At 43.7% G+C, this 16314-nt stretch overlaps 1 protein-coding gene across 2 annotated transcripts in view; it reads right to left on the bottom strand.

The window, feature by feature from the left end:
• BEND3 (BEN domain containing 3) overlaps nucleotides 1-16314 on the bottom strand; it is a 64826-nt gene that overhangs the window by 35610 nt on the left and 12902 nt on the right. For both annotated transcript variants that reach the window (XM_069606568.1, XM_069606569.1), the window contains exon 2: nucleotides 10222-10308. In XM_069606568.1, coding sequence (XP_069462669.1) covers nucleotides 10222-10297 — 76 coding nt within the window. In that variant the 5' untranslated portion in view covers nucleotides 10298-10308. The remainder of the gene's footprint in view (nucleotides 1-10221; nucleotides 10309-16314) is intronic.

Raw genomic sequence — 16314 nt, 5'->3', positions numbered from 1 at the left:
AAGCTTATCTTGGTCATTTAAAAATAGTTTGTATCATTCTTTTTCACAGGTGGTACAGGCTGGTGGCCTATCATTCCTTTACATGGTGGCTTCACGGGAGGCTTGGACACCACGTTCGAAGAGTAATACCCGCCTGTGTCGTTGGCGCCATAAGACAAACTTTCCCCAGTGACAGTGGTCAGTACAGGGGATTTTCCCTCGCTGTGCTGCAACCTGCCCTGTACAATATGTAAAGTTTAGTATTTTTGTGCCCTCAAAATAAGAAACAAAATAAAACACAACATATATTTTAACAACGGTTGTTTCGATTTTTTAAATGAATCAAGTGTGTCTCCATTCAGCAGTGTTCCGGTGCCTTGTCTGCATGCCCCCGGCCCATCCATCCCACTCCCCTCTATCAATGGCAGTTGGCGCCAGTGGATGTGCGCTGCCAGGGTGTGCTGTCAGGGGCGCAAACGGCCAAGGTGCCAAACAGCATGTACACTTCAAAAGGTATCCCACGCCCAGGGGCCATTGCTCACATGGCCTCCTCAGACCCAGTGTCTCCAGGCAGGCCTCCCCTGAAGCAGGCCGCGCCCCTGCAATCCACATAAGTGTGTCTCCATTCAGCAGTGTTCCGGTGCCTTGTCTGCACGCCCCCGGCCCATCCATCCCACCCCCCTCTATCAAAGGCAGTTCGCGCCAGTGGATGTGCGCTGCCAGGGTGTGCTGTCAGGGGCGCAAACGGCCAAGGTGCCAAACAGCATGAACACTTCAAAAGGTATCCCACGACCAGGGGCCATTGCTCACATGGCCTCCTCAGACCCAGTGTCTCCACGCAGGCCTCCCCTGAAGCAGGCCGCGCCCCTGCAATCCACATAAGTGTGTCTCCATTCAGCAGTGTTCCGGTGCCTTGTCTGCACGCCCCCGGCCCATCCATCCCACCCCGCTCTATCAAAGGCAGTTCGCGCCAGTGGATGTGCGCTGCCAGGGTGTGCTGTCAGGGGCGCAAACGGCCAAGGTGCCAAACAGCATGTACACTTCAAAAGGTATCCCACACCCAGGGGCCATTGCTCACATGGCCTCCTCAGACCCTGTGTCTCCGGCCAGGATCCCCCCTCACGCTGGCCGCCCCCCTGCAAACCACAGAATACCACGACATATAGACGTCATTCATTCACAAACACACCCCTGTTTCTAATACTTTATAAACCACTTGATATGTCTCATGAGAACATCTTTGTGCTTTGTAAGTCAACTCCTGAAGGTGCTACCTGAGAACCACTGAGATCGATGATAATCTGCTCGTCGTCGTGCTATCTGTGAACTTCTGTGACGGCTTTGAGCAAACTCGTCAGTGTGCTACCCGTGGCCATCTACCTGTTCTCCTGCCACAAACTACTCGGCTTGCTGAATCTAACTGTTTGTTGATCAAGGTAAGGCCATGTATCAAAGTCATATTTCGTTCATTTTTAAATTTCTATCTATTTGCGAGTAGAGTACTCAATAGTGCTATGTTCATTGGTCTCATTACTATTGACTTGAGTTTCAATTGTTATGCTATCAATAGATCTATTTATTTTCATCTGTGTCAATTGTCATTGAATTGCATCCGTCGCGGGTCCTGTCTATAATATAAGCAGGTTTCCTTTTCGTGCAAGACAGTACATCCAAAGGATGAGTCACATGTTCAGAGTTTTGTCACATCATTTATTAATTTGTGAAAGTTATGCAAATACTAAGCCGCACATGATGAACTGGTATAGTTCTGGCGACCAAAACAAACCTTCCATTGGACACTGTATGGTTCATTTACTTTTTTATCACATTTTTATTCATCAAGAATTTATAATAATGTACTTTTCAGAATTTTCAACAATGCCTGCCTGTTCGATTAGCGGTTGCCCTTCGAAGACCCATGATAAATCTGAAGGCACTACAATGCATGTATTCCCTAAGACTGTAGATCGGATAAGAGAATGGGTCCGATATTGCGGATATGCACCATCAGAGCTTGAAAGTAGAGTCCAAAAAGTCTTTGAGGACAAGAGGGGTGATCGATACCGCATCTGCAGCCGGCACTTTCCCTCGAACATGAACGCCACATCCTGGGTAACAAAGAAGAATAAACGGCGAACGACACGAAAATTGCTCGTAAACGCTATTCCCACTCTATTCGTCCACATTCCGCCTCTGGTGAGTCAAGTGTCCGGATTTAGCTTTAGGCCTTGCAGTAGTGTGTAGGTAGCCGAATGGATTAATTGATATTTTAGGTGTTGTGTCCCTTGTAATACTTTAGATATTGATATGAGTGTATAGCTTTTTGAATAATGACAGTTAGCAATAAATTATTTTTCGATTTTATAACCCTCAAAGGAGATCTATATATGGCCACAGGGAACTGTGCTATATTGCGCATTTTCAATAGCATTATTCTCAAGCATACTTTCGCCTTACATGGCACTTTTTAATATTGGCATTTCACTATCAAACAATAATTTACCTTTACAACTTCTTGACTATCCACTGAATATGAAGCAACAAGATTCTCCATCCGTGTCGTGCCAGCAGTTATCAACCACTTCCAGCGCGTATCAGGTAATCTTACTTAGCTATTCCGCCACAGACTTGTTTTATGCATGTCAAGTAATAGTTTTTATGTATCGTGTAATTATTTTAACCAAATGTTTGGTTAGTGCTTTCCAATTGATATACACCTTAGTTGTCGTCCCCTAGTGTTTGTTTTCAGTTATAATTATTGTTATCTATACTAATGCAATCACTGTCTTTCAGGGAGATGCTGAAGCGTCCACCACATTGACACCATCCCTAGATGTTCTTCAGCAGCACGAGGTATGGATACTGACAGTTCCATCGAACGAGATCATCAGATCTTGTATAATTGTCGTTTGATCGTTCTACACAATGTTTCATTCGTGGTTAGCCATTGATATGTACCTGTGTCGTCGACCTCAAGTGTGTGTTATTTGTTCAATTTTGTAACCCTTACTAATGCAAGTACTATGTTTCAGGCAGTAGATGGAGCGTCAACCCCTGCACTTGATGCGGAGCCTGACAATCAAGTAATTCCAGACGAAGTTGAAGCGGGAGCATGCATATACGATTTGGTGCAACAGCTTTCGGAAGTGTGCACTACATTTACAACATTCCTAGATATTCTTCAGCAGTACGAGGTATGGATACTGACAGTTCCATTGAGCGAGATCATATAACGTGATTCCATTTGCTATACTTTCTTCCTTATTAACGCAAGTACTGTGTTTCAGGGAGACGACGGAGCTTCCTCTACAATCACAACATCCCTTGTAGTTGATGCAGATGTAAATAAATCGGTGAAATAAGTCGAGAAAATCGGATCATATTTAGATATCCATTGATTCTTTTAGACAATGGATCATTTGTGGTTATCTATTTATATGTACCTGTGCTGTCGACCGCAAGTGTGTGTTATGTTTACAATATTGAAAACCATACTAACGCAAGTACTGTGTTTCAGGGAGTTGCTGAAGCGTCCTCTCCAATAAAATCATTCATGGCAGTCTATGCAGAGCCAGCGGTATGGATACTGACAGTTCCATCGAACTAGATCATCAGAGCTCGAATACTTGTCGTTTGATTGTTCTACACAATGTTTCATTTGTGTTTAGCTTTTGAGATGTACCTGTGTGGTCGTCCTCAAATGTGTTTTAATGTTTTCAATATTGTGATCCATAGTAATGAAAGTACTATTTTTCAGGGAGTCGATGGAGCGTCATTCCGTGCTGTCTATGCGGATCCAGAAATTATAGTCGTTGCAGCGCAAGAGGAAGGGGAGACATGCGGATACGAATCGGAGTGACAGCGTGCAGATGTTGAAGTTCGAGTCAAGAAAGTTGCAAAGAAAAGAAAAATAAAGTTAGTTACAAACAGTTCAGATTTTAAGAAATTGTTTTGTGCTGGGGACTATATTATGGTTTTTCGTCAGTCAATTGTACAATACTGTATCTTGGGTTTAAACTGAACATCCCTTTTCCAATCTGTCCTCTATTTGCCCGTGGGTGTACGAACTATACATACACAGACAGATGTTGCTTGCCAAACCATTTACACTATGGAGGAACTAGTAATTGAGGCGCAGCGTGTTCAGACTCGAGAAGCATTTGTCCAATGGCCAGAACATTAATTGAATGTGTCCGGAGAATCCAGCAAAGTTTTATTGGACCATTTCTACAGTGCGACTGCACCACCACAAGAAAATGATACTGAATGTATTGAAGATAGGCCTGAAGTAGTCGCATGTCAATTCACACAATCTACACCCACCAAAAAATTGCCACCCAAAATGCTGTCAACATTGTTGTGTTCTCCCATCAATGTTCAAGTAACAGATGTTGAAATGACAGAGAATGAACCAGCAGCACTATTCACTGAAGCACCAGAACATGATATCACCGATATTAGTTTCAATTCGGGTGATATGTCCACAACGGTACAGTCCGAAACAACTGTGATGCAGGATGACAGTCTAATGAAAGAGGGCAAATACATAGTATTCGACAGTTGTTTGATGGATATTATAAGTATGCTGAAATGTGGGCATTCAGTTAGAGGGCAGGTAAGTGGGAAGCCATTGATGAATGTGACTCGTCAAACACAAGGCAGTAACATCAAAATCCATGCCACCTCTACATTACATCATACGTTCTCATGGTCTGCACAACCGATGCTGGGGAAACTGCCAGCAGGCAATCTACTGTGTGCAGCTGCCTCACTTTTTAGTGGGTCCAGTTTTAGAAAGTTAGAGTCTTTCTTTCAGTTTGTGGGACTCCATTTTATTTCTAAAACGCAGTACTACAAATTCCAACATGATTATCTATTTCCGGCCATTAGTGATGCTTGGAAAATTGAACAATTGTCTATAGAAAGTACATTCAAAGGCAAACGGTTCAGGCTAGCCGACGATGGACAGTGCGACAGCCCTGGATTTTCAGCCAAGTACTGCACCTACCACTTTCAGGACATGGATAGTAAGAAAATTGTGAGTTTGGTGGTCGTGCAGGTGTCCCAATGTAAATCCTTAGTGGCCATGGAGAAACTAGGATTTATAAAATCATTGGAATATCTACAATCAAGGGGAATGCACATCGACCTCATAGCCATGGACAGACACGTTTCAATAGCCAATACAATGAGAGAGCAGTTCCCACATATTAAACATCAATTTGACGTATGGCATCTTGCTAAATCAATCAATAAGAAAATCTCGGCTGCAGGTGATAAAAAAGGTTTGGAAAGTATTTCACAGTGGTCCCAGTCTATCAGCAACCATCTTTGGTGGAGCTCTAAAACTTGTGAAGGGTCAGTGGAAATTCTACTTGAAAAATGGCGGTCACTAATGCACCACTGTACTAACGTTCACCGCTGGACAGAAAACCAACATTTCCACCAATGCGAACATGGCCCTTTGTCCCCAGAGGAGGCACAGAAGAAGAAGTGGTTGATTCCATCTTCACCTACACACAAAGCCATTGTGAAGATTGTGTTTGATAAAACTCTATCAAGAGATTTGAGGGGACTGACAGAATTCTGTCACACAGGAGGTTTGGAGGTGTTCCACAATATGTGCCTAAAGTACAGGCCAAAGCGATTGCATTTCGGCATACAGGGCATGAAACATAGGACTCTACTAGCGGTCTTGGCACATACCGAGAACGTGTGCCGTGAACAATCTAGGACTACGGGAAATGTAGGGATGCTTCGCTACACTACAGCCTTTACAAAAAGAAGTAAAAAATGGGTGGTCAAACCAGTATATGAGGAAATGGAATTCGACTATGTTAAAGGCCTTATTGTTAATGTACTAGAGATGCGCACACATGGAATTTTGAGCGATTCTGTGCACAGCACAGATACATTGCCACCAAACATTGCCATTCCCACTGTACCATGTCCACCCAAAGCAGGGCTCGTTGAGAAGTACAAATCCTGGTATAAATGATTATAATCTGATTGTCTTTTTGAAAGAAATGTTATTGTACAGTGTGCATATGAAGTATGCTAACCCTAACCACTCCCTTCACCATCCTGAGTGGCGAACAACCTGGGTGTCATCTTTGACTTCTCCCTCTATTCACCTCATAATGGTGACCTTTTCAATATGTGTATGTATATATTTTTGTTGTTGTAACTAATCTTCGCAATCTCATGTAAATGCTGCGCACTGTTACCTGAGGGGAGGCCTGCGCATTACAAATAATAAAACAAACAAACAATAAATCTCACTTTCAGCTCAACTCCTCAGGTACTTTATACTTTTCCTCACATTCCCCAAAAAAGTCAATGTCTCCATAGTTATGGTTCTCTGGGGCTGCAAAGCTTGCGGACAACGAAGACAAACTTGGGGGCCTTGGAACGCACCAAGCAAGGCGTTGCAGATGGGAGAGAAGCCAGTTCGCATTAGCACAGTGAGGCCTAGTACTAAGATGGAGTCCAAAATTCAAGTTCTCACAGATGGCTTTACACGGGATGTTGCAAAGTAGGAATGTATGCTCATTTAGAATTAAGGTCACAAGCTTTGATTTTTTTGTTCGCGGGCTGGAGAGGCCCACGACTCGCACTGGCAGTATAAGGTTCTACTGTTTTTTGACCTTGAGAGACAGGCACCATTCCCAAAGGACTTCATTTGAAGGAGGGGTGCAATAACGTAAGAGACGATAAGGCTGAAAATTTTGAAAATAGATCAAGTTTCATGTTAGTTCAGTATATGAAAAATCGTTGGCACAAACAGAGTGGAATTTACAGACAGCATTACGCGGAGACAATGGAAATGGCAAATATAATGTAAGTAACTCTTTAGACGATTTTATACCGGAATATAATACCAATAGCATACCGTTAAGCCAGGTTAAGTTGTACTGTGTGGCATATTACAATGAAGAGCAAGTAAAAAATGTGTGGGATTGTCTTTCTACCGGGGACATGGGCATGCATGTCCCCATTCGACACGCATGTAGACAAACAGTCGTTTCTCAGTGGTTCAAGGCTAATAAATCATTACATTGTGTGTTATCCTTGATTTCTTTCGTCAGTTTTCGCATTGCTTTTAGAGCTGAACATACTCCTTTGCACTATCCTCGCAAGCAAATAGTTTCACCTCGGCCCTAATAAATAAAATGAATAATAGTAATAAAGATCGGCTGGTGAGACTAATTTCAATTTTTATGTTTTCAAAACAGGTACATCCTACCGTACTGCGACTGCCACCTAATCCAGACCCCGGCCGACGGATTCTTCAATCGCTAGCTGCAGCTTCTTGTAAACAACTGCACTACCTTGACTATTTTATGGGACGATCGCCAAGGGCCCATATGCCCTTACGCAGTACTATCGGCTAGAAGCAACATATCAACCTTTACGGTGGACTAGCGCCTAGTTGATGGAACAGCCTTGCGATTCACCGTGCGACCAAAGTGCTTCTTTTAACGAAAACCAACACCCTGTGTACCGTAAAGGAACAGCGCGTGACTCACGATAAACTGTAGTGGATTTGCGGATCGAGAGCAAAGAAAGAAATTTCCATTCCGATTTAATATGCTGATTGCTGAATATTCTCTGAACATTTAATGCCAAATAAATTTACTTTACCAAATGTACAATCTTGCTGTTTGATTTTAAACTACAGTTTCATATTCCGAATTGTGGCGCACTGTGTTGTGAGATGATCTGTGTTGGTTTCCGGGTTCTGTGTGAAGTCGCGTAGAAGACGACTGGGCGCGTTTGGCTACGCAGCCCATTAACGTCACGGAGAATATGAATGCTTTGTTGATATCAGGCTCAGGGGCAGGGGATATGAATTAGTGCCGCAAAAGCAGGCCACCCAGGGCGATGGGGCAAGTGATAAGATTATCAAAAAATGGCGGCACCCTGCTGCCTGTTTTCGCGTGTGTTTAGTAGACGAAAACTCGGGTAAGGTCCATAGGAAATTTTTCTACGATCAACCGACTTAGGCTTAAAAACACATGGCCGACCCGTAGGGACAATACAAATTTCTGACCGAACCATTCCTTTAACAGGGGGACGTGGGAAAACCATAATTATGGCTTTCCAATGTAGGGCATAATGCCCCCGGTGCTGCAGCCTCTGGATGACCAACATCTTTTTTGACCAATTACTTTGTGGAGATCCGGACTCCAGAGGTTGCAGCACCGGGGTCATTATGTCCTACATTGGAGAGCCAAAATTATGGTATTCCCCCTCCCCCTGCTACGGGTAAGATGTGTGTTTTTGGAGGGGAGTCTTTTCCTGGTCACCTGAATTGTTAAAATGGTTTCACTACAGCTACCACAATTCCTAGAGACTGCAACGGCAATTATATTGGATTCACCTGAACAGAAAGGCAACTCAGCCGCCCTGATGAGTGTTGGCGACACAAAAGCGCTAGAAGGAGAACAATAGTGCAAGAAGGGAATCAACCCTGTGAACAATTGGGCAGCAATTGGGATTTAACCCAGTGAATGTACTGGACACTTTGGGATTTAACCCAGCAACCTTTTTTCAGGTAATATATTGGCCAGGAACTGGAGTGCGCGCCTCGCCCCTTCTTCTTTTTTGACCATACCATAGTGAAGTTGGAGAACATAGAGCTGGGAGGAATACCACAGATATGAGCGGTAGCTGCAGCTGAAACTTTGCAAACTTTGAGAACCCAGGTTTAGGGCGCGGATAAAAACCTGCACAGAAAATAGCCAATCAGATGGAGTATTACTTCCCAAAAGCAAAGAGAAGAACCACTATGATAAGAGGGCTAGAATCCGAAATCTTGCCCCGGCAGGTGTGCATCGTGAGACCTACCTGGATGGATATCATTGGGACCCCACATGAAGGGCCTAGCAAGAAGTATATTTAGGCTCTTAAGACAACCTCCAGATTCTGTATGAACTGAAAGACTCTTTCCTAGATGAGGATGCAACATCACTGGAAGCAGATTAACAACTCGTCTTTGGGACTAATGGCACTAGGCCCTTGAATAGATTAGGAACACCTTTCATAGACATATTTTGCATCCACCATCCTGACACTATTTTCCTCTAAAGACTCTATTACGTTTTCTTCAGAATTTTCCTATAGAACCAGTAGGCGTTCAACCAAACCTACCCTAATACCCTGTTCTTCCATACTGTTTGAGAACAGACCTACAGCTAGGCTCTTCCCAAACCCCACACAATCCTGGGTTGTCATTTCTCGCATGATACCAGTGAATAAATAAGGTGGGATTCAATCTCTTGAGTCCTAGCCTGTCACGGTTGCTAAATTCAAACTGCAGAACTGAGAGGAATACAAGCTAAATGTATGCTCACTTTAAGAAATTGGGAGCTTTCTGTAGACTACAGTATCCACTCGTGCAGCATGCCAGTCATCATATGAACTCACGAGGGCCCTTGCAGGGATCAAAATGAACACTTGTGTGCAAATTAAAATCAGCTCCAGGGCATCAGTCATCACACCCTAAATAGGAGCTAGCTCTAGCATGGGGTCTGCAACCTGTGGCTTTCCAGATGTTTTGGACGATGACTCCCATGATTCGTCACTATTGAATATGATGGCTAAGGATAATGGTAATTGTAGTCCAAAGCAAGTGGCTAGTGAAAGTTTGCAGACCCTTGCTCTAGGCAATGCAGAGCATGTAAATATGTCATCACGAACCTCTCTTTCACTTGAGATGCAAATGATGACCTTTGTGTCCACTACAAATTGTCCAATATGCTTTAAATGTCGTCTAGATGCGCCCTAACACTATACACATTCCCAAACACACGTCTTCTGTTTGTACAGCACCAGTTGGCCAGGGAGTCAAAGGAAGCTCTAGAAAGCGGTTGGTGGCTTGCTTATGGGGCTCTTCTAAACTCCAAGCAAGAGCTAAACAGCTCGCTGCAAACCAGATCTTGGCTGTTGGCATTCGCCATCATACGACTGCATGGAGTCAGTGCAGCACACAAAAGGCCTAGTGATAACGAGAGCATTGGCGTATTGATGCAGTGCATATATTTCATTTAAGATATTCCAAGACCTACAAATACATCGATATGCTGGACAGTTTTATTAACACCAAGCCACCCTCCCAGTGATCACATGCCTGAAGCATGCCCCGTAAGTGCTATAACATTGCTGCTTTTTAGGTGCGGTGATTCTCAGCATCAATAACAAACAATCCAAAAAGAAAATCATTTATAGAAACTCATTTACTTTTGCGGTGATGGGAAATCTCCAGAATCAGGCATGTGTTACCTTCGTCTTCATTACAGAAATCAATTGAATTCATCTTCAGTGTCGCTGAAATGCAAGGATAATTTGGATTAGCACAGAAACACTGATCAACATGGGATTTAGATCTAGCAAATCTATGTTTTGTGTTTTCAATCCTGTGTTTTAAGACAGTTTTATTGTAACAAACTAGATTCATGAAACAGAAAATAATAATCATTGTAAAATGTCAAATTATTCAGTTTGTCCCCTTGTCACTGTTGTGTTTTTGTGTGAAAATGTTGAACAACATTAAACACTGTTGAACACATTAACATCCACGTTTACAATAACATGAGCTCTTATCGAATGGTCCTAGAAGAATTATCAAGTGAAAAAGAACACGTTGTTCTTTAAGCCTGTGATCCAGCGCAATGCACACATTCATTTCTAACGATCCCCATCACTCTGAAACCTGATCTTTTTCGTCATAGTCCTTACTCATTGAGGGTGACAGACACCTTGGTGCCCACTAAAAAGGTTTTCCAGAATATGACGAGTGTCAACGTTCTGGGATCCACATGTCATAGCAACGTGTTCCAATGACTGTGTAATGTCTCGCGTTAGAGGGCAGGATGGGTTTGGGGGTGGATTGGAGGAGTTAATAAGTAGAAAGGTAATGAAGAAGGGCAGTACCCATTCATCCCACTTGCTAGTCACAGTCTATACTTATTGACAGTGGAGTAACTTTGTTGAAAATGTTGAGGGGGACATGACATCTGAAGAAAAGGTGCCCCAGCCAAATGAATGGGGACAAAATGGTGTGCCATGAAAGTTGGGGGGGGACAAACACCCCTGTCCCCCCCTAAAATTACGCCCATGCTTATTGAGGACATGAACAGTAGTATTAGGGATATTGTCATGCCATAAAAACCTAAAAATTGAGAAGGCTGTGAACCAGTGCACAGTTTACTCCGCATAATCAGTTGGATACAGCAAAGTATGCAGCTAACCCAAAAGAAGCCGCTGGACCAACCAAAGACAATTTGTAATGTGCAATGAATGTATTCCGGCTGGCACACGTGGCCGTCCTGCAATGCAAGACATAGAAACAGCTTTAAAGAGAGTGCAGGAAAATGCCAGGTGCCCTTGTTGAGTGGCCATTTACAGCCACATGAAGAGGAACCCTGGCTATTGCAGGGTTCGAAATTGCTGGGAGCTATTTAACTCCTGGATAGAGCCTGGAGAGCCTGCTTAGAATGGCACCAACAGCTTCCAGGACTTACGTTTGGCTCCCCAAGCCATCAGGTGCAACGCAAATGTGCCCACATGACATTTACTATGCATCTGGGAATTTGCATGAAAGGTGTGTTAGTAAACCTCTAGAAGACATGTAAAGCATGAATGCTCATATGTACCTGACACAAAGGTATAGTTCCCATTTGAAAGTTCGATGTGTTGCATACTTTGTATTAATTGTATTAATAGCACATTCTGATGCAGCAGCAATGAGACAGAGTAAGCAAGGCCACTTAACAGAAAAACAGGTGGCAGCCGAGATAAACATGTTGCAGTAAAGAGAAAGTAACAGATTAGTGCAGTAGAATGCAGTGTCAATGTTATGATTTGGCTGCAAAGATAGGTAAAGAATCAATGACAAGCAGCAGCTTGAAGGAAAAATGGATAGAAGAGAAATGTAAAATAAATAAAGGGAAAGCAATATAATGAGAATGTAAAAAGTGAAGACATGTAAAGCAATTGCAGAAACAGTCAGCAATAGTGTATGAGACAGATCAACAGAAATGTTATAGAGTGATTAGAGGAACATTGAGAGACAGTGGCGTGATGGGATGAGAGGCGAGATTAAGGGCCTGATTCATCGAAGTGTTTTATAATGGTGCAATCCCATAAAAAACGTTCCATGAATCAGGCCTTAAGGTTGTACCATGGTTGAGTTGCAAAATTAAGGATTTTGTCAAGGGAGCAAAACAGAGTAAACAGTGGTCCAACGTGGAGGCTAGCAGAACTGTCAAGTGGACCAAGTACTAGATTGGATTTTATAGTTTTAGTTGAATAGTGGGTAAGGGGAGGGTGCATTGCTCTGATGTTTAGTGAATTAATTCAGACAAAGCAGTGGAAGTGATGAATTGTTGGAGTTTTAGATTACTGTTGAATGGATGCCCTTGAGGGATGACAGATTGAAGAAGGTAAGTAAGAATGTGTTTCAGGGCAGGGAGATAGATCACTTTGGATTTAGTGGAATTAAACATCAGATAACCAATTCTCAGCCAGTAGCGGGTGGCTAGAAGACCAGCAGAGATCATAGATGCTGGGCAAGTGGTTCTATGTGATATTCTCGAATATTAAAGGCTGCACACAAAAGAAATGTTCTGCCCTTTTAGTGCAGCCTTTATATTTGAAATATATCACTCCCCTCCCCCCTTCTCCCATTTGCTCTGTGAAATTGGGGGGGGGGGTTCATCCCCAACCCTCTTTCAAACCACATAACCCCCCTGCCATAACCATAGCCGACGGCCCCTCATACAAATACACAGAAACAATCACACGCAGACATACCCCTTCTCCCTATAACATACACACATGCACGCACTTACATATCAGCTGTCTGCTGTCTGCTGTCTTCCCCCTGCCCGTCCTGAATCGCCTGTCAGCCCCTGCACACACTTGTGTGTGACAGGGTTGTGACAATTAAGATTTAGAAAGACCGCTCTGAGCGTTCTCAGAGCAGTCTTTGTAAATCAGTATTTTTCTTTTTCGCTTAAATTAAAAAAACTTTTTCCCTACATCTACATCTGCAAAACTGCTGGTGCAAGTATTTGCCTACCTGCATCAATGTTCCCAAGAATAAGGGGATTACCTGCCAGCCTTTTTATGACCCTGGCCGCAGGCCCAGAACTGTCCAGTTGTTTGCAACTCTACAGTTTTCTTCAATAACAGAAATAACCGACAGATGTGAGGGGGCAGAGGTGGGAGACAAGACAAAGGAGTGATATGTTTGTTGGCATAAACCTTTATTCAAACGAAAATAAGGGGAAAACCTACCTTGACCTATTACTAAGAAGGGTTTCCCTGCCTCAAACCAAATACTCAGGACTCTGTCAGGATGTCCGTAAAAAGTATATAGTCCACCATCCTGTATCCAAAACCTCTTTCAGTTCCTTACTTCAACAGCTAAACTAGAAAAGATGCGAGTCTTCTTGATCCAGAAGAGTGAATTAGTGTTCAAGAAGGGTTCCAATTTGGGGACAAACAAAGTTCCAAACGGTGCAAAACAAACAAAGTTCCACAATAACAAAGTTATTGGGCACAAAAGGAAAGCGAATGCTAAAATGTTAATGCCAAGATTTGTTTCCCTTCTCTTGCTCTCACTCAGGCTTCTCACTGCGGTTACAAATGCCAGGGAAAATGTCTCCCGGCTCTTGGTTTTCTTTAGACACCTTAAAATGTCAAGAGAGTGCCTTCCTTCTCTCATACAGTTCTCACAACACCTGTTCTCGTCTTCTCTCGCCTTGTTTCACCTTGATTTCAAACCCGTAAGGTTCTTTTTGTGACAACATAGCAGAACTGGTTCACTAGCCTGTCAAGTACTGCGATGTGGACGATGACTGATGATGGTATTCTTCATTGGGGGCGGGTCCCAGACCCGTCTTCCTTACTTTCTTTCTTGGGGCTCTGGAAGGGTACTTTGCTTCCCCGGGTTTCCCTTCTTCCCCTGTTTAGTTGGGTCAGGGTATCCCACTGTTCCCTTCTGCCCCTGCTAACCATCCCAGTGGCCCCAGTACCTTTGTGGTTTCTCCCGGAAGTCTTTGGTCGGACTTGGGGTCTTTCTGCTTCAGTTTTGGGTTTCTGCAGACTTCCCCCCTTTTCGGGTGTGCTGCAGCAGCTCTGCAGAATGTGGTTCCTCTTGTTCTCCCAGGGAGGGTTAGGCTCTCTGTTAGGACCTTTGACAAAGGGTTACCCCGGGTTCCCCAATCTTCAGCGCTTTGCCAGTTGGCAAAGGTTCCCCCTGCTTCTGACAGAGCCTATGGTCCACAGCTTCTTCTTCTTCTTCTACTGCTTCACACTTCCTGAGTCTGTCTTTCCTTTTATCCTGGCTCTGACCAATAGGAATTTGGAAAACACTGGGGTGCTGAATGTGGTTCTTGCAGGTAATTCTCATTCATCCACAGTCCTCCCTCGTCACAGTACTGCTCTTTTCACTCCCTTGTGAGTCATTGGGGAACGTCCTCGTCACAGTTCCCGGGAAATGGATCTTCTCTTAGGTAGCTCATATTCTTCCCTGTCCCAGTACTTTTAGAGGGGAGTGAGTTCTCACTAAAAGGGGCTTCCCCTAATGAACAGGGGACGACAACCACGGATCTGTCACACAAGGTATTGATCTTCCCAAACCCTCCACCACCAGGCCAATGATGTACGCTTTCCGAGAAACCACTTTGAACCTAAACATGTATTCCAACGTCGACTGCTTCAAGGCCCGCACTGTGGCCAGGCCAAGAACTTCCACACTTGCTCTGATTGAAAGATTGACCACTCGATCCACAACCCCGATTCTCACTTTACACAATCATGACTTCTGAGGCTGCCAGAGAGTAGGAATTATTTCATCGTCCATTCCAGCAGAGCACACCACCATCAGATGGGCATCAGTGGTTCACATCAGTCAAACTGTGCCGAGTACTACCTATTGTTTCTCTGAATCAAATTTCTCCATAAACTTAGCATTGGAAACAGGGATTTCTATGGACATTTTGGAACATCTGTTCCTTCAATAGACTGCAATTGCCTGTTTTTGCCAGCGGCAAGAATATGACCCCTTACATTTTCTCGTGGTTAAAGTCCGTCATCAGTATTCTTTTTTTTGTAAATCGAACATTAATTGTACAAACAATACATGTTTCCAAGTGCATGTACTCCATCAACTCTGCAGCTCTGTGCAGCTGTGACCATAGTCATTGGTCATTCTACTTCAATAGCAATTTATTTTTGGACTACGCATGTGTATCCTGATCCTAATTAAATAACAAATTACTTTTATATTGTGTTAGGTTAAGAAACTGGAATTTATACCATGCTCTGCTTCCATGTGCATGGTCTCCAGGCACTCTAGAGCATCCAAAAGAGAGGAGGATGGGCTAGACTAGTGAGGGCGGGGTGGAATGCAAGACAGCTTTGCATTGTGTGGATGCGTGTGGACCAGAAGTATCCCAAGCCTTGCATGTAGATCAGTTTCTAGGTGTTTGTGTTGAGATTATAAATATGTTTGTGTCTGAAGGGGAGCCTCTTATGCCCATGGTGCTAGGAAGCATTGCCCTGGGGTGTGGTATGTAAGTTGGTTGTGGTGGTGTAGTGTTCTGATGTTCAACCAGTGCTGGTCAATGGGTCGGATCTAGCCAGGTCCGAGATCCGTTATTATATGGCTCCCGGGATCTCGGACCCAGCCTGCCTCATCCCCGACAAGCCTTTACCGAGCCCCTTGCTTCGTGGAAGGAAGCTGGGGACTCATGATCTAATCTGCAGTGTGCTCCTTTCCCCAGCCGTCATTCGCGTGTTTGCAGCCTATATTTGCATAGCCTGTGTTCATTCTTCTGGCCTGAAATGGACACCACGGGAATCAATGGGCAATGACTATGACTGGGGGCGGGAGGAAGGGGGGGGTCACTGTTAAAAGCAGGCTACCTACATGCTGGGCACACTATTGTTTTCCAAATGTGCAACTTGCACTTTCACAGGGAAAAAACCCCATTTCCAAACTCCAAAATGCTGCTTAAACTTGCATTCACTAGTTTTCTTTGGTATCTGTTTTTTTTTGTCAGACTACCACACAAATACCCTGTCATTTTTGTGCCCCTTCCTTTGTGTTTTCTCACAGGTTATATTTATAAAAGATGTTATATGCTTGTCAAACTGCTTAATCACAAATAAATGCTTGTGTTGTGCCAACAGCAGTTATTAGGAAATTAAACTATGGGTTCATGGGTGCCCACTTTAGATTTTCATTACAGGGGCAGAAATACTCCCACCTACGCCGTGAATATAATTAAGCAACCTGCCCAACCCATCCCCTGGCCAAACACA

The sequence above is a fragment of the Ambystoma mexicanum genome, chromosome 4p, assembly GCF_040938575.1.
Source record: "Ambystoma mexicanum isolate Mex_15411 chromosome 4p, UKY_AmexF1_1, whole genome shotgun sequence".
Classification (NCBI taxonomy): domain Eukaryota; kingdom Metazoa; phylum Chordata; class Amphibia; order Caudata; family Ambystomatidae; genus Ambystoma; species Ambystoma mexicanum.
The sequence above is the reverse complement of the archived record's forward strand: the minus strand, read 5'-3'. Positions and strand labels throughout refer to the sequence as shown.